This window comes from Frankliniella occidentalis, unplaced genomic scaffold, assembly GCF_000697945.3.
Source record: "Frankliniella occidentalis isolate FOCC.00 unplaced genomic scaffold, Focc_3.1 Scaffold22, whole genome shotgun sequence".
NCBI classification, from domain to species: Eukaryota; Metazoa; Arthropoda; class Insecta; order Thysanoptera; family Thripidae; genus Frankliniella; species Frankliniella occidentalis.
The window spans coordinates 2621609-2646954 of NW_026267152.1; the positions used below are offsets into that span (position 1 = coordinate 2621609).

The 25346-nt window shown below is 40.4% G+C and overlaps 4 protein-coding genes across 7 annotated transcripts; 2 read left to right on the forward strand and 2 right to left on the reverse strand.

The window, feature by feature from the left end:
• The first annotated feature begins 275 nt into the window (after positions 1 to 275).
• Positions 276 to 1842, forward strand: LOC113217676 (transmembrane protein 256 homolog). The gene is made up of 5 exons (XM_026437666.2): positions 276 to 441; positions 528 to 683; positions 951 to 1128; positions 1243 to 1361; positions 1450 to 1842. The coding sequence occupies exons 2-5, from the start codon at positions 603 to 605 to the stop codon at positions 1591 to 1593; spliced, it is 522 nt and encodes a 173-aa protein (XP_026293451.1). The 5' UTR covers positions 276 to 441; positions 528 to 602; the 3' UTR covers positions 1594 to 1842.
• Positions 1805 to 15591, reverse strand: LOC113217674 (E3 ubiquitin-protein ligase TRIP12). Its single transcript, XM_026437665.2, has 37 exons — positions 15458 to 15591; positions 14157 to 14274; positions 13334 to 13558; positions 13066 to 13209; positions 12860 to 12981; positions 12591 to 12772; positions 12292 to 12514; positions 11238 to 11360; positions 10913 to 11060; positions 10665 to 10819; positions 10382 to 10579; positions 10073 to 10263; positions 9811 to 9999; positions 9558 to 9719; positions 9345 to 9467; positions 8839 to 9009; positions 8276 to 8745; positions 8005 to 8182; positions 7773 to 7920; positions 7319 to 7681; positions 7116 to 7233; positions 6890 to 7020; positions 6655 to 6806; positions 6390 to 6584; positions 6092 to 6301; positions 5822 to 6013; positions 5550 to 5741; positions 5230 to 5438; positions 4803 to 5136; positions 4489 to 4598; positions 4151 to 4403; positions 3882 to 4073; positions 3532 to 3771; positions 3310 to 3462; positions 3067 to 3232; positions 2819 to 2983; positions 1805 to 2725 (listed from the first exon to the last, which is right to left on the reverse strand). The coding sequence occupies exons 2-37, from the start codon at positions 14231 to 14233 to the stop codon at positions 2529 to 2531; spliced, it is 6801 nt and encodes a 2266-aa protein (XP_026293450.2). The 5' UTR covers positions 14234 to 14274; positions 15458 to 15591; the 3' UTR covers positions 1805 to 2528.
• A 586-nt stretch (positions 15592 to 16177) lies between these two features.
• Positions 16178 to 21006, reverse strand: LOC113217705 (zinc finger protein 354A). 4 transcript variants are annotated; one of them, XM_026437726.2, is made up of 12 exons: positions 20822 to 21005; positions 20201 to 20644; positions 19909 to 20119; positions 19746 to 19816; positions 19494 to 19650; positions 19239 to 19378; positions 18738 to 19141; positions 18485 to 18602; positions 18186 to 18383; positions 17499 to 17602; positions 17302 to 17403; positions 16178 to 17176 (listed from the first exon to the last, which is right to left on the reverse strand). In XM_026437726.2, exons 2-12 carry the CDS (start codon positions 20637 to 20639, stop codon positions 16550 to 16552), a joined length of 2571 nt encoding a protein of 856 aa, XP_026293511.2. In that variant the 5' UTR covers positions 20640 to 20644; positions 20822 to 21005; the 3' UTR covers positions 16178 to 16549. The 4 variants fall into 4 exon arrangements, with proteins under 4 accessions (XP_026293511.2, XP_026293513.2, XP_026293510.2 ...); XM_026437728.2 differs by having other exon boundaries at positions 18909 to 19141; positions 19909 to 20644; positions 20822 to 21006; XM_026437725.2 differs by having other exon boundaries at positions 19909 to 20644; positions 20822 to 21006.
• Positions 21007 to 21028: 22 nt separating this feature from the next.
• On the forward strand, positions 21029 to 22792 carry LOC113217706 (uncharacterized). The gene is given in 5 exon segments (XM_026437729.2): positions 21029 to 21216; positions 21285 to 21452; positions 21536 to 21673; positions 21974 to 22173; positions 22175 to 22792. Coding segments are annotated over 5 exon segments (1185 nt in total). The 5' UTR covers positions 21029 to 21107; the 3' UTR covers positions 22745 to 22792.
• The last annotated feature ends 2554 nt before the right edge of the window (positions 22793 to 25346 follow it).

Consider the following 25346-nt stretch of genomic DNA (forward strand, 5'->3'; position numbering starts at 1 on the left):
TAGTTTTACGGCGGTCTGACAGTTTAAAGTATATATATAACATGATGTTCAAGATGCAGGAAATGTGTTGAAGACTTTAAGTTGAAATTTAATATAAGGCAATTGTCTCTGTCAGGCGGCAGGGCGCCTTGTAGGTATGCAGCCCATACTGCACCAAACCGAGCGGCCAAACGACTTCCCGTCCCGCAAGGTTTGTTTCTGCAAGGCTTTCCGGCTTGTTGAATCTGTGGCTGAGCGCCAATCCCGTTAAAAGTATAACACGATGTGTAGGCTGTTGTAGCGCTCAGTTCAATATAATTAGTGCCCGGTCTACAAATTTCACGACAGCCCCTGTTCTGAGAATTGCTGAATTTGTCATACTTGGAGAAAGGGAATATTATTGGTCTTCTGCTTGCTTCTGCTATGGGGTGGTTTTGACAGAAGGGGGTTAAAATTTCGAGGGTGCGCAGCAGGCGAGGAGTGTGTTTGTTTACTGAATTGTATTATTTCTTCAACAATAATTTTTGTTTTGGCCACCCCTTTTGCAGACATTCGCTCTCGTTGGTCGGTCGACGTCTATTTTTCGGACTCTGTTTGATTTGCTCCGTCAGTAACAGCACAACATGAGTCTCACGGATTCATTCATTTACATTATCAGGGATAATCCCGTTTCTCAAAGTACAATCCAAATAGCTTCCTCTGTGGTGAGTATATTGATGATAATTTCCTATTTTTCGGCCTTATCGAAGTAGATTTCAATTGCATAATATCGTTTTGAATGATCGGATGTGAAAATTTCTCTCTCATTGTTTTGCCAAACGTAACCTCAATGCAAGATAAAATTTGATGAGTGATGTCAGCATAGCTGATAGGCCTACACAAAACTGTATAAATATTTATGTATCTCTGCTGTTCCAAATTTATTGCAATCCGCCAATCCATCGCTACGATTTATTCTTTTTCCTTTGCAGTTAAACAAAGTTGGAGGTTTGATACCTGTCCCTAAACCAAAAGAAACTCTTCCTGCACTCATGACTCCAGCACCTTTACCTCAGCTTTTTAAACTGGTTGGGTACAGTGGTCTTTTTATTCGATTGGCTGGTTTATCTGGAGCTGCTGCAGTTGGATTGGGTGCATACGGAGCTCACAGTACGTTCCAAAGGATATCTATCTTGTTGAAGAGACAGTAGTTGATAAAGTTTGTTGTATTCAACTTTTTTCCCCTTAATGTTTCTACATTCTTTTTTCTTGAATGTTTTGTAGGTATAATGAACGAAGAGGGAAATGAGCACAGGAAGCGTGTATTTGAAACAGCTAATAAGTATCACTTCTATCATACCATTGCTTTATTAGCTGTCCCATTGTGTCATTATCCCTTAGTGGTAAGTGTGCATTTTGTGTGTGAAACATTACAACTTTATTTCACCTTAATTTTAGTGCTTGACTTCAAAACTTCTTCTTGAATTCTAGACTGGTGGGCTGTTGACTGCTGGTATGCTAATGTTTTGTGGGCCATGTTATTACATGTCCATTACTGGCAAAGATCAGCTGAGAAGATTAACTCCATTTGGGGGTGTCTGTTTGATTGTTGGTTGGATGACCATGTTAATTTAGAAGTAAATAATTTGTATTTATTATCACCAATTGCTTTCCACTCTTGTAGATTCTTTGATGTTAATGGCTGAAGTTAAAATCCGTAATCAGGTAGTGTTTTGCTCTTAGGCTTCAACTTGATCAGTAACTATGGTACTTATTGCAACCAGCTCTTTGCATGTAACAGGAAGGTATCAATAGGAGGGTATTCAAACCAACAGAAATGCAAATGTACTTACAATCCAAGGAAATAAACCTTTAATTCAGTTCCATTATCGCTTTATTTTCCTTAAATGGAAGATAATAGTTGTATTCTTTTAAACCATACACACATTCACAACTAAGTTCAATTTTTTATCCATACAAATAGTTGGAGATTTTGTTTGAGGAACTCCAAATACCTCAAAGAAAAAATGAAAGTAGTTTAAAATTAAAATATAAGGGTAGTCTTATACTATCACATCAAAAGCTGTGTTGACCATGATTTCTGAGGTCATGGATTCAATGCAGCCAGCTATTACAACAGTTAAATGCATCATAAAAAAAGTAATTTCACTAGCATTAAAATGTAGAACCACAGCAACCTTATGCAAAGTACAGCTTGCACAATTGCACAACGCTGTCAACATACAACAAAAAGAAAAAGTCAAGACTTTGAATAGAGGAAATCACATGTTAAACACACTCTTTAAAGACTTCAGAAGTCGCAATTCACAAATGCTAGACAAGACGAAATAAACTGATTAGGATATGGTGGGAATTTAACAAAAAGTTACTATTTATCAAAACTTTTCAGTGCTGACGTTTTCACGAGGCAAGGTACTTCAATTGCAAATAATTATTTATACAAATTATAAACATAAATATATACACAGATGCATATATAGTTATGTATAAGCTTGGCTACACAATGTGTAAGCCCCATGGTAACTGAATGGTGGATTATTGAGCTTCGACTATGACAGGTGGAATGAATGCTGGCCTTCTTGAGCTGCCAGGTTAAGCTTTGCACGCATGACTTCCACAGAACTATAGTCTGGTAGCTTAAGGTAGTTCACACAGGTCATCACAGATGGAAGGAAGTCGTCTGGATTCATATTTGGTTCTAAGGTTTTCCTTACAACAGTTAGGGGTGGAGACAAGCTCTTGAAGCCTGCAAATTGAAGGGAAGATCAAGGAAATAGTACATTATCAAAAGGCAAGAAAACAAGGTAAATAACTGAGCTGATCACAATCAAACACCTACCTCCAACGGGAAGACGAGGAGACCCAGTAATGAACTGTAAAAACTGACGCTGTTCATGTGGCGTGTATGAACTAAGTACCTCAAAGAGGAAACGAATTGCTCGGGAATCAGCAGTGTATCCATGGTCCAGCCGACAACACTCCATTAACATTTTGATATCCCATGCTGTTAAAAAAAAGCAATAGCAAATCAAGATGGTGCAATACACACACATTGTCTGTATTTTACAAGAGAGAATCATGACTTACGAGAATTTTGAGAATTAGATCCCTGATTCGAACCACAAAAAATCAATTCCAATTCCTCTGGGTAAAAGAGCCGAAGGTGTGACAGAGGGAAGACTGTTTCAAACCCTTCTCTCAGGGCTTCCATTTGCCTTGAAACACCTTCGACTAGGAACCAATGCACAACAAGCTGAAAGCAAACAAAAGACAGATCTATTAAGATTTCATTTCATGAAAACATTAACAATTTAAAGGTAGTAAGTGTACCTTGCAGTATTCATCTAAGTTGTGAGGTGTAACTGTAATGTCTTTTCCACCCTTTCTCAATTCTATATTACTACTACCAGGAAGAGTTAAATCCAATCCCAAGTCCGCAATGGGACAACCATCCAATTCCAAACGGTCAGTTGCTTCCATAATCTGAAACAAATGTAATGAGATGTTATCTTTCGCCCCAAAATAAATTGAGGAAAGATCAAAGATACCAACCTGTTGAACTGTCATATCAGGGCTGCCTTCTAAAGTTTCTTTAGTTCTCAACACTCCTTGAAGCTGAACTAATGTACGGTGTACAGATGGGCACACATGCTGCAAGTCAGGCAAACTCAAAGTTGTTTCTTGACCTAGCAGCCAACGGTACAAGGACTCACTGAGAGGCAAATCTAGCATGCGTGAATCCATGACTGCTTTTGCCATTAATTTGCCAAGGAACCTAAACTTTGATTTCACCTGCAAAATAAATATAACCAAATTTAGATTGTGAAAAAAAAAAAAGAAAAAAAGAAACCCCTTTAAGAGAGAGAGGGAGATTTATAAACCAACATTCAAGTCAATAATACCTTTGCCACATGAGATACTTTAGTTGTGCGACCAAACGGTGAAGGGAATAATCCAACAGGTGAATGAGTATAACTTGGAGATGATTCAGTTGCTGGTATTTTATCTCCATACCACAATTCTAGGTCTGCTCTTTGAAGCTCCCTTGACACCAAAGCATAGAACTCGAGTGTGGGACCAAGTCCAGTGCCAACCTATTGGACAAAATCCAATATTATTAAGTGAGAATGTGTCTTTGCAAACGTTCCACCACAAAATAGAAATATCTTACCTCATTTTCATATTGAATTTCAACAAGAGCTCGAGAAGTAGCAAGGTCCTGGAATACTTGCTCAGCTTGCTTTAGAATGTCATCTCGGGAGACTGTTCGCTTACGGCGATCCAGACGCGGTGTTACACGTTCTTGGCTGTCAGAACCACTTAGCTCAGGACTAGAATCAAGTAGACGTTGTAAAGCACGATCTCGGTCAAAGCAAGTGACATACAACAAAAGTTGTCTTGTTTCAAATGGGAACAAAAATGGGCTGGAATAGAGAAAAGAAAACATTGAAATATTTTATGACAAAATTCAAAATGGTGCATAATTTTCAAGGGAAAGAAGGGTTATACCAGGTAACTGCAATTTGTTGGAGCCATGGTGGGAGATTACCAGTCATAATAACTAAGGGATCTTGAAGTTGTCTGCTTGCTTTAGCTGCAACTTTGCTGTTCACAAAGTCCTGGAAAAATACAAAGACAATGTCAGTTCTGTCAGAAAACTCTTGCAAACTGATCAAGGTATAAAGCATTCTGGTAAAGCTGATGCAGAAGAATGCATGGAACAAGAAAACAGAAGTGACCATGTTATAGAAAAGCGATTTCAGTTTTCCTCCTCCCGCACTCTGCTGCGTTTCAGCTTTACCAGGATGCTTGATTGGGCATACCTGCTGTGTGATAATTGGTTTGTAGGTTATGAAAGGGTAAAGTGTGCCCCAGTTGCGATTTAAAGCATTGAGGACTCTTAATAAACACAACACAGACAAAGAAGCATCCTGAATTGTAACAGAATCTGGCAACTGAGTGGTAAGGAATGCAAGAAGAGGCGATTGAACTATTGGTGGACGACCTTCATTCCAAAGCTCATCAGTCTTTTTGCGTGCTTTAGAGCTACTACCCTTCCCTTTCCGTCCAGAGTTGGAAGAATTTGATACATGAGATGAAGAGCAGCTAGCGTTTGGACGAATTGTTGCAGTGGGTGGATCATCATCAGGCACAGGTCTGAAAAACAATAAGAAATTTGGAAAGTAAGCTTCCTCAAAGGCATTTTTAACTGCACAGAACCACAAAACTTCTTAATTAACACACTCTTACCGATAGTAAATTGTGTGTGTTTGAACCCAAACACCCGCATTTCCTAAAGGAGCTTCCGTATCAGTATCAGTCTCTGACTGATCATTTAAAGCAGCTGGACTAAACTGTCGCACAGCCTGATACACTGTCATGTTGTAAGGTAAAATATGTTCTCCTAACAAAAACTGCAGCTTATGGCGGGCAGAGCCTTGACTTATAACTACAGCAGCCTAAAACAACAATGCATGATAAAATATGAGACAAAATCAATCAAGAAACTACTGTACAAACATAGTTGCCAGCAGATGTACAGTGTTAATTTAAATGCTGTGACTGCTTACAAGTGTGTCATCAATGTCATCTTCACTGTTTTCTTCATCAGAATCACCAGTATCTTTGTCTCTCAAGCGACCATAGCCCCTCACTACCAGATAGCGCTCTATTGCTTGTACCAACGCTAGAGGATCAATTTTGACTGTGCCACCCTTCCATTGTTTCAAGTTTTGACAATCTGGATGTCTCTGTAGGTTGCACTAAAAAACAAAAAGAAACGGAAAATAAGAAAGTAATTGACAGTGCATTTAAAGAATGTTCTTCCAATTTCAATAAATACCTTGAGCTGATGGGTGTTGAAGAACTTCAAAGCAGAAGTACCTGCTCTCCCAGTGCCTGTTCCTGCAGGTAAATCATGTACTTTGACAGGGAATTGTTCCAGTTGAGACACACAACCACTAAGTTTGTTAACAAGAGCTGAGAAGGGTGCAGGATTCCAATCTGGAGGATACCCGCTCCAACTTTTATCCAACTAAAATATAAAAGATAAAAATAAGGACAGTGGAAAATACATCACCAAGAAACACACAAGGAAATGTAAACAACTTACCGGACATCCTGCAAATACATGAAGAAAGCATCGGAGACGTTGAGCATGGTCAAAGTGCAATACTGTTGCTCCTGTAGTAGTGGCTGTTTCATCAGCTAGGTACTGCAGCAAGGCTTTTATGAGACCAGAATGGTTCACTTCAAATGGTGAAACATCTGACTCAAGTAAGATACCTCTTAGTTCAGAAAGGGCTGATAAGCTTTCATCACGCTGAAAAACATCAGTTGAGTGAGGACATACAGCAAGGAAGGGATAGAAAATGGTTAAGATCAGTCCTTTCATTAATGGGCTGACATACCTGATGGTTTAATTTATGAATTGCCTGGGTAAGGCGAGTCAAAATGTCAGTTGCTGGATGCATTGGCCCATTGTTCTCCATTCTACAGTGCGTTTCCAAGAAACGAGAAGATTGGTCACGCACCCAAGTTCGTGCTTTTTCTCTGTTTCCAGCTGTGAGGTTAGGATTGGAAGACGACTTGGACAGTTGGATGTCCTAAGAGGGAAATTAATTAGTAAGCAAACCTTTAGAATAAGTTAAATGATAGATTTTAAAAAGTATTTACCTTGAAAGCCCTCTCAGTCAAAGCAGGATTCACACTACGACCCCAGCGAGCAGGGTTTAGACTAGCAAGGAAGCTTTTAGAAGATCCTCCACTAAATCTTGATCTAGAGGTGCTGTTAGGAGTTGATCTCCCAGAGTTACTCAATGAAGTAGCTATAATCATCGCATTAGTGTTAATTAGATTAAATGAATTTATCAATGAGTAAAGTATCCATTGCACACGATTGTATGTTTACCTTTGGTGAAGAGGTCATGCACCATTGACGATGTAAGATTACTGCTGTCATCTTGACGAGTTTTACGGCTAGATGGCCCAACAGCACGTTTTTGGTTTTGTCGTTTGCGTTTCAAAACATCACCCAACCGTCTACAGTTGAAAAAATTGAATATTTAATTCCTTCATTTTGTTAAAATGCTGTAACTACAGTATTTACAGTGAAATATCCTTCATAATCTACTTACAATTGTGATGGACTTGAAGTACACGCGTCATCTGAAGAAAGGAGAGGCTCTGGCCGTTCATACCGTGGCATCTGTGATGTAGGGGGTGAAGATCCCAGGAGAAGGCTGGCTCCTCCATCTACAAACAAAAAGTCTTCAGTGAGCTATCAAAATAAAAATAAATGTTAAATAGCAATGTTAAAATTAGAAGTTGTTAAACATACCCAGAAATGGTAAAAGTCCATTGGAGCTGCTTGCACTAGGACCCGCTTGCAAAGAGGTTGAAGATCCACTAACACTTACCAAAGTGCTAGTGTTTGAAGCGCAAAGAATAGGCATACTGTAGCTGGAAGTTGATGCTGATGAGCCTGGAGCAGAAGCTGAGGTACCTGGTTGCTGACTATCAAGAGAATTGAATGGAGCTGGAGGTAGAGGAATGGTCTGTTCAGAATTGAACACATCTGCTGATGGATTGCATGTCCGACTTGTGTGCGGTATAGATGCAGGAGTGCATATAGCGCTTTTGGGTGGTGATGAACCAAGAGGAACAGTAGGGTCAGCAAGTAATCTTATCTGGTGCATCACACCTAAATATGAGAATATGGAAAAGATGAAATTTAGTCTAGAAATCATAAATAGATTCATACACATAAATACAGAAGAAATGACTCAAAGTACCTTCCCGTGTGAAGTGCGTCCCAAATACATGAGGTAGCTTTGTCATTAGTATATCTGCCATTTGAAGGGCACCAACAACAATGCGTAGGTCTTGAGAAGCCATCATACCAGCTATATGACTTGAAACAACCTGATTCTTCAACACATCCTGCAGAGAGACAAATAATAAGCAAACTCAAAATTTTCAAAAAAATCTTTTGAACAGCTTATATTTATTTTCAGATATCCTCACTTTTAAAAGATCAGCAGAGGCATAATAGACCATGCGTAACAGGGCCCGCAGACATTTAACCCTAACTGATGGCCCAGCAGAGGAACTGTACACTTCATAGAGAACACTGAATAGGGAACGTATGAAGGAAGCAGCAAGGCCTCGTTCTTCTCTCATACATGCTACTCTTACATCGTAACTGATAATGTAAACAGCAAACAGAAAATAAATTAGTTCATGATAATGAGCACACATTTAAAGCCAGAACAGACAGATAAGTATAATTACTCACCCTGATGAGAAGTTACTTGGATTGTTGGAACCAGAGGTATCAACACTGTCTGATGATGCACTCTGAGCCCCTGGTGAAGCTGGAGTACTGGCAACAGTTGCTGGTGAACTACACAAGGTTGGTGGACTCAATCGACGCTGCACTGGTCTTGTCGTGCCTGTATCTTCGTTTATTTGTTGCATAGAATGTAGATCCACAGTGTATGTACGACCTAGCATGGTAAGACTAATTTCATCTTCACCAGTCAAATGTGCAGCTTCAATTATGCGAGAATCTATGCTGCTGTAGGCATGCCAGAGGCCACGGTCATCTTTCCACTGCCATTGAACAGTATCTTGCACTTGACCCTGAGGGCGGTCAAGAAGAGCATCTACAGAGAAAATTCCATCTGATGGTAGTCTAGGCATTAATTCTCCAATTAAACAAGTGATTTCGTAAAGTTCTTGAGGACTTCTAGTGACAAGTTCAACCTTTAAAATAAAAAAAAAAAGCATAAATAGAAATTAGTGGCATAAATATAAATAATATCAAATCATCAAGAAGTCATCTCAGTCAAAACATACTTCATCATTTGAAATTTCACCAGATCCAGTCAGCAGATACAAAAGAGTTTCTGCAATGTTTTGCCGTAGTAAAGTAAGTGCCAAGTCCGGGCAATTGGCACACATAATTGATAACATTCGAAGCACTGTGATGAATGTCCCAGTGCTTATTACTGGAGGAGATACCACCAACTGAAAAGTGTTGATTTGGAAGTCAGAACACAAGCTAAATAAATAATCCAACATTCATTGAAGGGAAGAATTTGTTTGCATCTGGCAAAAGTTAACTTCCAAACAGAAATTCTTGAGACCATGTGAAGTCCAAAAATAAACATTCCAGGTAACTGAGGATGTTCATCTTATGGTGTGCACATGGAAACAACATTTTCAGGAAGGAACTTTTACCTATGCAGTCCACAATTTGTCTACCAGTGCAAAGGACTAGCATCGGATATATGGGATCTCGAGTCTAGGGTGACACTGGGTCGGTAGCTTCATTTAAGTTACAAAAACTTTTGTGTCCTTACCAGTTGTTGCAAGTTTGTAAGGAGTTCAGGACTTGCTATTTCTTGTAGCTTCTCTGGCACATTTTGAAAGCTATCAACTAAACGACTGAAAGCTAGACAGACACTTTCAACACTTTTCTTGTCCTGAAAATAAGCATATTTCAATCATTATTGAAGGTATATTGCAAGACCTTTAATGAAAACAAAGTCTAGTACATAGTAGTTGATAATTACCTGTTGGACAAGACGACCCGCTAGTAGAGGCAATGATTGAGAAACAAAATGAAATTCATCTGCATGGAGGTTTTGACAGCAATTTGCTGTTACACATAAAGCCGCTCTTTGAGCATTAATGCTGAAGAAATCCAGATACATAAGACAAGCTTCCACACCTCGCTAGGAACAGATTGAGAAACAAGGTTAGGTGATCATTTGTTGTTTTAATAATTGTAATAACCACTTTGATTGGTGACTCAATTGAGCTTACATGTTGCAGGATAGATTTGCTGTGACGTCTTGAGAGCATCTCTAATGCAGTCAGAGACTGTTCAGCAACATCCATGCATTGAATAACTTGCAATTTTTCTAAAAACACTGGAACTGCTTCAACAACCGCTGCAGACGATCGTGGTAGAGCTTCCATCATGTATGTCAGGGCCCGACATGCATGATTCATCTATTTCAATAGGATCATTAAGTATAAACAGTCCATTTACTTGTAACAGTAGGAAGGTAAATAAGACACTTACTATGTCAAAATTATGATCCATTGTGAGAAGAGCTATAAGGGCTGGCACCACTTGCTTTACTGGGAAGCCCGCAAGAGTGTCTTCATTGCCCATGACTAACATCTGACACATTTCAATTACTGCTTGCAGTTGTTGTCCTTCATCTCCCACTGCTTGGAGTCCAGTTAGTTGCTGTTGTGCTTTGGTTGCAGCTGAAAAAGAATTTGGGCATAGTTAGAGCAAACTATTCAGCATATAAGGCACACAGTAATGTTGATAAACTAAGCTCCTTCATATGTCTCAAAGATATCACTACTCCTGTTAAATTACCTGAGTTGGCTCCCATGCTGCGGTGCAGTAGGTGTTGCACTCGAGGACCCAAGGCACCAAGGAGATGTGGTGGCAAACCTCTTGCTTCCAACAATGCTTGCAGCCGTCCTACTTCACTATCATCACTTTCACTGTCCACAGCAGCACCTGTGAGGCCAGAGGGACCTCCAGCTGCTGCTGGTGTTGTACTGCTTGAGCCTAGAGAGGAACAGCATTTCAAAACTGTCAGGTCCCTAGGAAGCCAAATTGATGACAGATTTGAAAAGATAAGTTGGTAACCTACCAGGCGTTCCTTTGGCGGTATCATCCCCAACAGGCACTCCATTTTGTGAACCACTAGCTGCATCATGGTGACCCTGGCCTGAGGACATCCCCTCTGCAGTGGTTGATGTCGCACTGGAGGGCAGGGGGAGCTTCCCTGTCCGGGACGTCCGCCGGCTGCAATACATATGTCATATTTCAATAAATAAAACCTAACTACAAAACCAAATTATAGTAGAGCCCACAACAGGAAAGATATGAAGAGCTCACCTTGTGCTAGCACAGGACCCCGTGTTGGCTTGGCTCCTGGTGCTTCGTCTTAACACCGGCCCACCACTGCCACTGCTGCCCTCCACACCTACTGCTGCGCTCCCTGCAGCCTCCTCCTTCCCCTTGACCCCTGTTGCGTGAGAGGTACCTGCATATCCAAAAAAAATATTTATCAAAACAAGAACACAATATTTCTTTCCATTACAAATTACATTTCCTTAACAGCTTATTATTTAGAGTGTTAAAAAGGCAACAGCATTGTTAAAATTAAAAACAGACATATTGAGTGTCTAAGTCTTAAGTCAGTCAGCTCAACGCAACTCACCCAGATTTTTGGTTGAGTCTGTCCCAACTTTAGCCCTCTTCCGAGGCACAGCCCTACTGCTCGGGGGCGAGGCGGCCGCCGCCTTGCCTCCACCACTCCGCAGCGTGTACTTTCTACCCGAACCTAAGATAAGGCCAACAATCAGCATACAATGCAACGCTTTCCAAGCAAGAATATACACAACCAGGTGCCAATGTGCTAGAAATTTATGGTAGTATAATAAATGTCACTAAACTCAAAAATCATTTGTAAAAGAAGAACATATTCAAGTCTTATTAGAACTCTTTGCTAAAAATGCCCTATTCTATTACCTTACAAGTGTAAGGATAAATCGTTAATTTTTGAAAGATTGTACTGTATTCTATAAGTACAATATGGCACATAGTTTACACAATCACTTTGTAGATAGAAATTGACAAAATGAAATAAGTAGACTTGTAAGTGTCTCAAAAGGGAGCAATTGAGTAGCATAGATAAAAAAAACTCTAATTGCACATTTACTATTTAATAATTTTATCAGATAATTCATAATACTATTTCATCAAATAGTTAACTTTTTAAAAGGGAACTCTTTTTTGTTTAGTAATATAATGGAAAAATGTAGTAGTGCTTGAGTGGACTGGATATCAAGTGAAAACGGAATCTGATCAATATCCACCAGAAATACGAACTGTGAGTATGTGAGCACACTCCAGCCTGAAAATATAATTTTCTTATCTAAAACTGTGTTATTTTTAAAAAGATTTCCATACTTTTCCCTACTATTTAACATTTCCGAGCCTTGCCCAAGTTTTTGCCGTTAAAGGCTAGTAAACTAATGTTTTCTGCAATATTTTCTCAAATGTTGGTTGTACATATACTAACTACTTTAATTGCATAGATACTTGGAAACTTAAGAAGCAAAAATGCCAATCATGGGATTTGTAGGTTTGAATTTTAAATTATGATTATAATGGAAATGCCATGCATCTAACCTGAGTAAAATTCTACATGACAATGTGTTTGGGTCTGAGAATGAGGAGCAGCATGCACACCACACAATCTTATATCTCACCTGAACCAGACGATTCTGGAGCAAATTCCCTTTTGCGGCTGGCTCTGTTGCTCTTAGTACCAGTATGTGAAGATACTGCTGAGTTGTTGGCTTGTGTAGGACTAGAGGTGTCCTGGACAGTCCAGTTATGTGATGTGCTAGCAGTCACACTCTCGGTAGGGGTTTCTTGTGTGCTGCTAGACCGAGATGCCCGTGACCTGCTACGGCTTTTGGATGTCGATCCCTGAGCAAGATGAAAAAATTGTTTCAGAGAGATTCTACAAAGAAATGGGTGAGAAAAAATTGAAATGGAAAGCAACCTTTTTTCTTTGGGACTTCGATTTGGAGGTTGAGCTGTCTGCACTTGCGGCACTTGCAGCACTTGCTTTAGGTGTAGGAGCTTTAGGCTTTACAGGTGCACTACTTTGATTTCCTGCTGAACGTCGAGAGCGAGAGCTGGACTTTGATTGACATCCACTTCCAGAGACACTTGTTAGATAGTCTGTAAATCCCAAAATAAAAGTTAATTTATTAATTTACACCCACCTTGAAAAACTAAGATTGATTTTTAGAAAATAGTGAGACAAACCTCTTTTGGAAGCTTTGGTAGAGGCACCACCAAGATTAGTAGCTGAAGAGGTTGTTTTACTAGAACTAGCTTTGGTTTCAGCTACTTGCTCGGAATTACGCTCTCTAGATGCACTCCTCCTGCTATAGGAATAATAAGAGTGACCGTAAGTTTTGTTAAAATAGATAAGTTCAGATTGAATTGAATAATAGTTTAAATGCCCAAACCTTTTGGCAGAAGAACTACTAATATTCGCCTGATTAGCACTGGAGGATGACGGACTGTCCTGAGGTTGAATATCTACCTCTACTGAAGCCAATGATCCAGCCCGTCCTGATTGTTCAGAAGGCACTGAGGAATTGCTCTCTTTCCTAAGATAACAAAGACACATTCTATTAAAATCAAATAATTTAAGAAAAACAAAAAGTGAGAAAAATGTACATTATTCTCCTTAAAAGTGCAATAAAATTGTAGCCTCTAAAAAATAGAATATACCTTCTTGTGGCACGGCCTCTTCCTCCTGCCGGGGCGGTGGGCGCCGTAGTGGCTGTGGAGCCCGAGGCCGAGCCCGTGGCGGAGGCAGAGACCGTGTGGCTGCTTGTCGACTCTTTTTCCTTACGCCCCTGACGACCGCGCTTTCGCCGCGATGACCAACGGTCGGGAGACGAAGATGTACTCCCGCCGGAACTGGGGCGCTTACGGCTTCCCTTTCGCCTGCTCCTAAGAAATTGGAAAAAAATAAATGTGACACATATTTTGCTGCAACACATTTGTATCATGTAGGGCAATTTACAAGGCAATATATGTAAACATAGATAAGCTACATAGCATTCATAGAACTGTCAATAATCTTACATGGTGGACATGTCACAATGTTCAGGAAAACATGTTATAAATAATATGTGTGGAAAGTTTTAGAAATACAATTATAGATCGGACCAGTTGGTGCTACTGCTTTTAATACTGCAAGAAATTTCATGGTATTTAAGATTGAGAGTGGAGAGCTCTAACAATGGTACATGTTGATTAGATGGTATGATTCCATGACAACCAAAATGTTGCTTCAGAGATAAGAAAATTGTACTTGAGGGATTATTGATATCAGAAAGACAAGTGGACAAGTTCTAATACTTTGAGGAACAAGATGAAGTTAGATGGACATTAAGACAGTTGTATGCAAATGGTGCGAAATAATACATGATGGTAAAAGTTGACTGATATAAACAATGTATTAAGTTTGGTGACACAATGTTAACATTAGATTAATTTAGTTCCAACAAAGTAGGTAAGTAATTGAAAAATCGACTTTCACACATACCTGGATGAGTTGGTACCCCCAAGAGCTGTGTTAAGAGATTCCGACCCCCCGAATACACAGTTAGGTTGCTCGGCCATAGACGCTCCTCATCTGCTCAGTCATGCCACGATCAATATGCCTAAAATGATCAATCATAAGAAAATAAAAATTAAATTCTCAGACAATAGCACCAAAGATGTCAAATGCATGACACCAATAGTAATTTTCTTAACTCAACAGATACATGTAACTACTCTGCCAAGTATGGGTGAGGCCCACACAATTCAGAATCAGAACTTCTGAAGTTTAACATTTTTAAGATTAACAAAAATGGACAGATATAAAGCAGCAGTGACCCCAAAATCATAAAAAAGGAATATAAAACCAAAATGTGCTGAGAAGTGTAACATGAAATACCAAGTAGTTCCAACTAGCAACTTCTCTGGTGATGAATAATGACAATGTATTTGTTTCTTCTAAATAAATAACAGTTTGAGTAGAGAGAATACATTTTAACCAAGGAAATGAAATCAGAAACAATGCTGTGCGCGGCATTGTTTAAGGAGGGCAAAAAAACTTGGCTCGCTAATCATCATATTTTGGTGATGGGGGCACACACTGATACTCCCACATTGTATTTTTTTCGAACGCAGTTACTCCCCCACACAACACGAACTGGAGAAACGAGATAACCTCGACAAGATTTGTTGCCCTTTGCAAACAGGCATTCGCCCAAAAATGGAAATTAATAAAAATTTGTGAGACTGCTTTTTGTCAATTTTAGTCGCACGAAGTGCGATAAGGAATATAACGAGTGGCTGTTCTTGACGTGGTCCGTAAAATTATGATAGGGCGAAAGTCTTATCACAGTAGCAAATGATAAGGCACCAGAAGCAAATGCTGCTTAGGTTTAATGCATGGTGTTGGAGTTTATTTCGTTGCAACAGGAAAAAGGAATTGCAAGTTGGAACTTGTCTAACGGGTTATTTTTGTCTCCAACTTCCAGGCCAAAATCGATCACCAAGCTTTTCTCTCTCGAGGCAATAAATGTTGAATGGTCGGGCTTACAATAAAGAACGAAGTTTAAGTCACAACTACAAACTAAGCAAATTTAGCACAATAGCACTAGTTAAGAAAAATCAAGTGCTTATGTTTCGGTTGCAACGCAGACAAAAGGAGTCGCGATCCACCATTACAGAATATCATCACAAGGCTTCCGTGGCTCAATTGACTTTCAACGATAACTTCATTCTGGCATCGATTCAAGGTAAACTTTGTAGCTCCAACGATAGCCTAAATACCAGATAATAGGAATTTAGTACCTAAAGGACTTCCAGATCCCTAGAGTGGGAAATTCTCGAGTTATTTCACCATTGCACTCAACTTAGCCGAACGCCAGGAATCACTATGCCTGCACCAGTGCCCCGTGCCCCTTCTTCTTTTCCTTCCAACCTAAAGAAATAGTCCCCCTATAAATGTCGTATCTAAAGCAAATTTTTCGGTAACCAGTGTGCAAAACGAAGCAAGAAATAAATAAAGGAAACTTTTAGAATCGAATTTAACCGATGAACTGAACAAATCTATCACAGTATTAATTATTTACGAATAGCATCAACAGCTGTTCGTGGATCCGCACAGTATCCTTACGCTCCACCTTCATGGCCTTCCCGCGAAATTCAAACGTGTGATGTAAGCTGCGTCCAGATACGTTTGCAAGAGATACGTGGGTGTCTTGTCTTGGGTACCTAAGCCTCAGCTATGCAGCGGGGGGCAGACACCCACGTAACTGGACGCAGCTGCCTTACAAGGTACAAAATTCGAACAGCAGGCAAGGCGACGGTCTAAGCGACGGTATAGTCCTTGAGTGGGACATAACGCCACGCAAGTGACGTTAAAATGGCACAGAGACTACAGCTTTTGGTAGCTTTTTTTTTTTTTTTTTTTTTTTTTTTTTTTTTTTTTTTTTTGCGTATTACAGACAATTTACTTTTTCAGCAGTGAAAATGTTTTGGGTTTGATTGAAAGAAAAATTTGAGGAAAGGTCAAGGAGAAGTATTAAAGACTTTTAATATTTCACTCCAAACACAACATATTGTATACATTTTCAAGACCACCTCTCGGTCCATAGATTAGCTTGTAGTGTAACTGTTTACATCAATTAATATTGTAGATGGATAATTTTAAAAGGTACATTTTTCACAATACATTGAGTTAATAATCAAAATTAATAAAATCTGACATGTAAATTGACTTGAATTGTTAATCCTACAATGACACAAAAAAATCAACTTAAAGAAAAATAAGATAGCACAGAACATAAGGATACAAAAAGAGAGAAATCAAGATTGATACAAAAACAACACAGCTTTTATTCATACAAATTTTCACACAAATCAATGCAGTAGATTTACTTTTCACATAGTGTCTGAATCACATGGACCATACAACAGTTGCCTCAGTTCCAGACCAGATTCTAAATCCTCATCATTTTGACCTCCAGCAAGAGAGAGGTGCCTCATTTGGGTGGATGGCGATGGTACATTGTCTGAAGGCGACATTACCATGGACAATATATCTTGTAAAAGATCGATATTGAAATCTGATGATGATGATGGAGGAGTTGACTGAGGTAAGGGAGAAGAGTCTAAATTGTCATGGGATTCGCACAAGGTAGAAGGACTCTTATCTAGCTGTAGATCTGGTTTGACAGTGGAATTAGGAATAACTTTAGAAATGACTTTGCACTCTGGAGGTTGAACAGAAGAAAGAGTCATAAAATCTCTGGCTTGTGAATCATGGAAAAGATTGTGACAGTCTAATGAAAGTTGATGCATGAGAGAGGGTTGGATCCCAGCATTCTGACATTTGCTAACAGAAATAAGGTTGTTGTCCTTACTTTTCAAAAGAAAGTGGTTATCCATCTGATCTTTGTTTAGTAGTGAATGATCTTCATTAGGCTGTGGAAGCTGTTCTTTTATAGGACGTTGGGATTTGTTTTGTCCAGGTTGGTTTGAAGTTTGCAATCCTCCCCCAGTCTCGGCCTGGATAGTAAAAGAGCAGATAGAGAAAGGACTTTTAATGGATTGATTGATTGATTGATTTATTGGACCGAAAGAGGAGTACAATGTTATTGCAAGTAAAGTCTAAATATGATCAATTTACTAACCTCTTTGCTGGAAGACTGCAACAGCTGTTGTAAAAGATCATTGGATGGAGACGCAGCATCACCTGAGGACTGAACAACACATTTGTGTGTTCTCTGACTCACCTGATTGTGAGGAAGAAATGAGATACAGGTCACACTCTAATAATGAAGTACACAGCACAGACATCTAACTGGAAAAGTACAGTGAGATTTCTTACCTTGTAGCGGAAACTTTTTAAGCACACTGTGCACTGGTACGGCATTGCTCCTGTATGTATCCGCCGATGAACGAGGTAAGATACTCTCTGCCTAAAACACTTCCCTGAAAATCACATTTCAAAAATATTAAGAAACTATAATTTGTCAATAGTTTTAGGATTCATTAAAAGCAAACAAACATGCAATGGGAATTCACCTAACTTTTCTCCTTAGTGATGAAATCATAAGTTTTGTTAGAAAATCGATTAAAGATAACATTCTGTTACTTAACAAAACAGACAGTTAATTCAATAAGGTCCTTCACAATGTTAGATTAAACACACAAAGTAGCAATATCTGCAAAACAAAGTCAATAAATTAGAGTACATTTGATCAAGCACACAGCAAATAAAAACATTGGCTGGATCAATCAAAATGAGCGTTCTGTTGAGATACAAATCATACGAGAGAGAAACAATTTCTGGTACATTCAAAATGCTTTCTGGAGCAAAAAACAAAATAAATCACCAATACAATTTTAGAAAATAACTAGATTAATTTTGTTTCATGAAAGCAAAGCTGACTTTTGGTGTCTTGCCACACAAGCATGCTGGTTGTCTCAAGGATTTATTATAATCAATTGCCATGAAGGTGAATCACATTAAATGATAAGACAAATAAGGTTATCACAATAATTGAAGACTGACCACATGTTTCACACGCCCAAGGCTTTTCTCCGGTGTGAATTCTTTGATGATTATGCAAGGTAGACAATTCCTTAAATGCTCGTCCACATTCACTACAGGAATGTGGTTTCTCATCTGAATGATATAAAAGGTGCTTGTGATAGGATTGCTGAAATGTGAATGACTTGTTGCATATGCCACATGTATATGGCATTTCACCTGAAAGTTTAGTAGAACTTAGTAACTCACTGCAAATACAATAAGTTCGACAGAATAACACTATATGAAAAGCTTAACTTTCAATAATCAAGTTAACTAACCAGTGTGCAAGCGTTTATGCTTTTTCAAGAAGTATTTTGTAGTGAATGATTTAAAGCAAACATCACATTCCCATTGCTTACTATCATGGGATTTTAAATGTTGAAGAAGTAACGTTTCCTTAAAAAAATATTAAAACATTAGCATTGAGAACATTTTACCCAACTGATTCATATACTAAAAACTCTATAAAATCCAATTCAATTGGTTCACATTATAGGCTTGGCATGTGCAATACTGATTTAAAATACAAACCTTTGAATAGGTTTTATTACAAAGATTACATGGAAATATATTTCCAACTGACTCAATATGCCCAGATATAGATGAACACCTTGTAGGCGAGAGTAACATGGCTGACACTCCATTGTCACTTAAGTTCGAATCATTTGCAGGTCCCTTATTAGATATGATACAATCTTGTACCTGGTTATGTTTATGGGACGGGGAAAGGCTTTGAGGCATGAGGTCAGTTGATTCATGTAATATTAAGCCATTGTCTGTTCTTCTTTCATGCCCACTATTGGCTATACTTTCATCTGCAGTGAAGGAACATGAACTTTCTTGAATGCTAAGATTCTGCAAGCATAACTTGCTTGTCACATCTGGCGGAGAGTTTAAGGCTGTGGAAATACCTCCGAGTTGACAAGCCAAGCCAGCTGGAAATGTGAGTCAAAAATTTATACATTAGTAAGAAAGAATTTATATACAGCAGGAAAGAAATGGGATCCATATTGTCAACAGACAGACACATACTTGTTCCATTAGGAGAATGTGCCACCCGTAAATGTACCATTAAACTGCCACGCATGCGAAAAACTTTATTGCATATGTGACATGGAAACCTATGAAGAGAACTATGCACATGTTGATTGGCAACATTTGTCCTTCTGGATCTAGTTAGAGAAAATGTTAAATAAAAATCTCTATGCAGCACAACAAAACACACTTATTCTACTGAAGTAATGTAATACAATACAAAACAATATCAACTTATCAGTGACAACTTACCTATGCTTTGAACTGTGAGATCTATCATCCAATTTTATTGGTATTTTATAATTATTGCCATCTGGTGAACTTTGATGATGAATTAATTGTTGGTGGAGCATAGCAATGTTATCATCCTTAAATGTTAAGCCACATATTCCACAGGGTACACCTAAGTCTGGAAAATTGTAAAAATGATATAAAACTAGGGGGAAAAAATTGTTTCTTTGATTAGTTTTTAAAACAAAAATCAAGAGGCATTCTAGCTCTTACCAGATACTTGACATGGTGATCCTAATTTAGGCACCGGTACAGTTTGGTGAGTTAAATTGATCCCATGTTCACTTAACAAACAAATAAGAGTTTGAATCAGGCAAAAAGTAATTTATCAGAGCTGTTTCATAATACATATAACAAATGCAGCACATAACTTTACCTTGAATTGTGCAGAGGTAATGGAGGAGGTGGGTTATGATTCAAAGCATTTATATTATCAAGTAGGCAAGAAATTTCTTTTTGTGAAGGTAAAGCACTCATATGAATAGTTTCTTCTCTAGACTGAGGTAGATTGATGAGTTTCAGAGGGTCACTCACCACTGTCATTGTATTCTGAGGCATCAAAGGTGTCTGGGATGTGTCATCTGGAGCTAAAGTACTATCATCAGGCTTGGCCATCAGAATTAGAGGGTATCCAGTTTTTGGTTCAATTAAAGATTGAAATGGTTTACCTTCTTTGTTTACGCTGTGTTCAATATTACTCATGAGAGAGGCTTGAGCTCTCTCTTTTATAGACATGTTTTCTAATGTTGGAATATTGACGAAAACATATGATAACGGAGAGTTTTCAAGAGGCTGAGAAGTAGTAACTGGGACTGATTCTTGAGACGATATAGTTTCAGGACATTGTGAAATTTTGTGGTATTGCATACTTTTAGATAAAATAGCTGGAGGTGTTGACAAATTTGATGCAAGGGAAGAGACCAACTGATTATGTAAAGAATGGCTAACTAGGTGGATAGTAAGCTTATCCAGGCCACAGAGAACCTCTAGGCAGACAGGACATGTCAGTTGCCGAGTTGTAACTCGAATCAAAGATAGCCATAATGAATTGACATCAGAAAATCCAGGTTGGGAGCACAGCGGACAGGATATTGAAAATTCCATCATACAGTCTGAAAGAAAAATAAATTGGGAAATTGAGTGAGGCAGCAGGTATATGAACAGAATGCGAACATGACTAAAATAATAACTAAAACACTAACAACAACCATATGATCGCCTAGAACACTCTTACTGGACACAAAAAATAGCACCTCTAAGAAGTTGAGGGTAGTCATAACCTAACTTACCTCAATTCTTCATGTGAAGAAACTCAATTTCAACAAGATTGGCTGGCTAGTGTGAAGAAAGTATTTTCTTCTGCATTCAAACGATTTGGTTGAACTGCCAAACCACAATGCCAAAACTCATGAAGAGGCACTGACCTAAAACATGGCACGACAAAAGCATTTCAGCTGCTGTTTTTAGCTTCGAAGGAAAACAAGTAACAACAACAAAACATAAACAAAACAAAAACAAAAACATCTGAAGTTGCAAATATGGCGCCCTCCACGAAATTTAGTCCATGCGTAGAAGATGTTTAGTACTCATGATCGTTTGAAACAGCGAACCGGGAAGAAAGGCAGCGGCCGTTTGGAATATTTGCAGGAGCTAGTTACGGAGTTTCAGGACACGTCCAGTATTGGTGAGTCAACCGACTAATGTTGGCTTAACCTCAATCCTTGCCTATGATGCTATTCATTCTTTTTACAGAAGCTAAACACCAAGTTCTTGCTAATTTAGCAAACTTTGCATACGATCCAATTAATTACGAGTTCTTAAGAAGTCTGAAAGTAATTGATTTATTCCTAGACCAAATTACTGATTCTGATGACAATTTGCAACGATTTGCTATTTGCGGATTATGCAATTTGTGCCCAGGTTTGTACATTTTTATATGTTTACGACTTTATTACTATTTGTGACTTTCCAATGTAAGTTGTTTTCCTTATGACTTGTTTCAGATCCTGAGAACAAAGAATATATCATCCATAATAATGGAATTGAAGCTGTAGCTGCGTGTCTGTCATCTCCAAATGAACAAACAGTGTTATCAGCTATTACAACTCTTATGTTTCTGATTACCCCGGAGTCCAAGCCTTGTAAGTTTATTGGTCAATTCAATTGCACTTCACTACTTTGGTACCTACCCCATTTTCAAGTAGTAAACACAAAGCACACACCAATATCCGTTAAATTTTGCGACCGCATTGGTTTAATGCTAACTAGCTGTACAAAGCCGGCTTCATACCAGTAGTGCGGCGTTTTCTCATTTATATACTGTCATTTGAAGTATATGATGAGTCCGGCATTGAAAATAAGATAGGATGCATCAATTCTTTATGTTGAATTTATTTACTTGAAGTAAACTGACAAGTATGTCGTTTTGTTTTTCTACACAGCAATTACGTCTGTGGAGATTATCGAGTGCATGCTTCGGTTTTCGTCTAGTGCCAACCCACGCCTACGCAACTTGGCCAATGTATTCTTGGAGGACTACTGTACCCCGCTGCAGGTGACCGAGGTGCGCAAGCAGGTCGAGGTTGCACGCATACCTCTCCCGACATCGTCAACCCCGCCGTCTTCATCCACGTCGTGAAATGTTGTGCCCGCTTTCCCGATGCCGCGGCCTCGCCCACAGCGCGGTTCTGAGGCGCCCACAGCGGCTGCAGCACGGCCAGGCTCCGAAGAGTACGGCGGTGAGGCCGCGGACGTCTCTGAAACCCGGGGAGCGTGCGTCAGCCACCCGCCGCATCACGGAGGCGGACCTCCGCATGTTCGGCGCCCTCAGCGGTGATGAGAACCCCGTCCACTTCCGGGGTGTGCCGTCGGGTGCTTCGGACGAGGGCTCGCGTGTCCTTGTGCACGGCGCGTTCCTCAACGCGCTGGCGGCGGGCGTCATCGGCTCCCAACTGCCCGGGCCCGGTAGCATCGTGGTGGGGCAGAACTTGCGCTTTCCACGGCCGTGCCTTGTTGGTCAAGAGGTTCTCACCGTGGTAGAGGTCAAAGACGTGCGCAAGATTGTTGAAGTGACATTCCAGTGTATAGTGGACGCGGACACGGAGGAGCCGAAGGTGGTCCTGGAAGGCAACGCTCGGCTTATCATGGCGGACATGTCCAGCGAGGAGGTGGACAGCGCAGTCGGTGGTGACGTTAATCCAAAGCCAAATTAGTTGAATAGTAAGAGGTGTTATTAAAGTGATTACAGCAATTTTTACAAATTAGCCTTTTTTCAAACTGCTGTTATTCTTTTTTCGACTCTGTCAGTGCGGTATTTGTGTTCATCGCGTCTTTTTTGGTGTAGTGTGAAAAATAAGTGAAGTAAACTGTAAATTATTTTTAAAAAGAAAAAAGATCAACTGATTATCTGATGAATGCACAATAATAACAAGGACTGGGATGCTCGAGCTGTAGTACACTATACGTTCACTGTGGGCTGACGAATGTGCCCACGTTATGCGTTTTCCACGTAGAACGAACGTGTGCATCAGAGCAAATACCTGAGTGATGCGGGGTTGCCTACCCTCTCCGCAGGTTAGGCTCCTTTGGATAGACCTTTCCCATGTGTGTCGCATGTAGAACGGAACGGGGTAGCTCGGAGGGGTCGACAACTGATGTGCTCCTGTATGGGTTCCGGGCTGGCATAGTGACTGAAGTGATTCGGGTGTACTCCACGTACTGTGGATGTACTCCGAGTGAACTTTACGCATTACTGGTGTACACCGCGTACTACGGGTGTACTACTCTACAACTCTGTCCTCAAAAAATTTGAGTCGTCGACCCCTCGTGTTGCTCAATTTTGTCTTTTAATCGTCTGTTAAAAAGGCAATGGATAGACGATAGAAACCTAAAAACAAAACAAAAAAAGAAACAAACAAAAGTTATTTGTCGTTTTTGAGTCGTCTTTCGTCGTATCCTGTCGGAAGGGGTCGTCTAGAAAGTAGATCAGTTTTTCTCGTTTTCATCCGGCATATTACGGGAGCTCGACGCCTGCGAGACTCGGGGTAGGCCAGCCCGCAGTACACGCATGCACGGCAGGCAAGATGTTGCCTACCTGACAGGCGCTATGTGAGCGTCCTTGCTGAATGATCCCTGACGCGGGCGCCGAGCGTGTTAAACTTTCCTCTCGCCGCGTCGCCCCGCGTGTCGTCGGATGCTCATTGTAGGAGCACCTGGCACCTTTAAACTTGACATGCCACTATTGGAATGTTGAATTTTTTTTAACGTCTTCGACGGCGTTTCGCTGTCTACATTTTCTCATTCCACCACGACTTCAGACGGAGTGAGATTGGGTTGGTCTGCGCGGGGCGTGGCTGGGTCGATATAATTTCATTGTTTCCGTGTAACGAATTTGGTGGCGAGGCGTCGGCCCTTCATGGGCCTTCTTTAGGGCGGGGCGGAGCTGGAGCTGCTGGAACCCTGGAGGCCGCTGCAGGATTGGGTTAGGTCGCGCCGATTGGCTCATGCTATATCGAGTTGTCGCCCGGATTGGATTTGAATTGGCCGACATTGGATGAAATTGGACGACAGTATGGCGGTGATAAGAGAGGAGTCACAACTGTGAGAGGCAGGGACGTGTGCTGTCTGCGTTTCTCGTTTCTTTTTTTTAAAAAAAATCGCAGTTCGTCTGGGAAAATATGACGTCTTGGCTGCCGATACAAGCAGCTGAAGCTGATTGCCTTGCGGCCTAGCGCTTGGCGAGGTGATGACAGTAGGGGCGGTTGGGGGAGTACGCACACAAGCGTAAGATATTTCTTGCTAACCCAAGCCCCCCCCCCCCTCCTTCCCGCGCGGCTGAGCGTCTCTGACGACGTTATTGTGACATTCCAAGGGTTAGAAGAAGAGAACCCCTCCCTTCCACCGCCGCCACTTATTCTGCCGCCCAGTCGCGCTTCCTGCTTCATATCGACGCATTTGAAATTCTAAGCAGAATGAGAGCTCACTGCTATCTGTTGCTCTGAGATACTGTTGCCTCCGCACGTACTGCGTGCTCGACTGCGTGCAGCGCAGCGCATGTGTCGTGATCGCTCACCCCGTAGTCCTGGAGGCCTCACGACGGGTACCACGTCGTAACTGAACGTATTGCGCCCATTACGTTACAGGCTCCGGAACGAAGGTGAATACGTCGTATCTTTGTGTTACCTTATTGCTTCGTAACTTAACTACTTCTATTTACGTTATTCGGTATTTTTGATCATCTCTTGAGAGTGACGCATTCGATGAAAGAGTGATTTCTGCCATTTTTCGGTGCAGGTCATGAATCTCGTTAAAACAGTACTTTCAGATATTTGGTTGTAACTCGTAGGTTTTATAGAGAAAAGAAAATAAGTTTAACTAAAATTGAACTGAACTTTCCATGTGAACCGTTCTGGTCGTTATACAAGTACCGTGACGTGACAAATTGAAGTTAAATTTGAGTTACGGTGCAGTGCGTACCAACAAACGTTACATCGTGAATTGGGGTTAAGTTACGGGTCCCTGGGTTAAGGTCGACCTGTCTCATACTCGACCTCATACCCATTTTCTGTCCAACAACAACTTTAAACAATAATAAGAGAACAGGGCCCGGTTTTATTTTATCCCAGGCCTCCTTATTTGGAATATGAATATCCCAGGTGGGGAATTCCCCGCCATGTGACGTGCCGGCACTAAAGCGCGCTCTTCATTGCGGGCGGGCGCGGCCACCACCTCGGCGGTCTTATCGTTTAGAAGGTGGCAATTGTCTCTCCAGCCGGACTGGCCGCGGGAGAGTCCCTCGGAGGGTCGCTCGGAAGA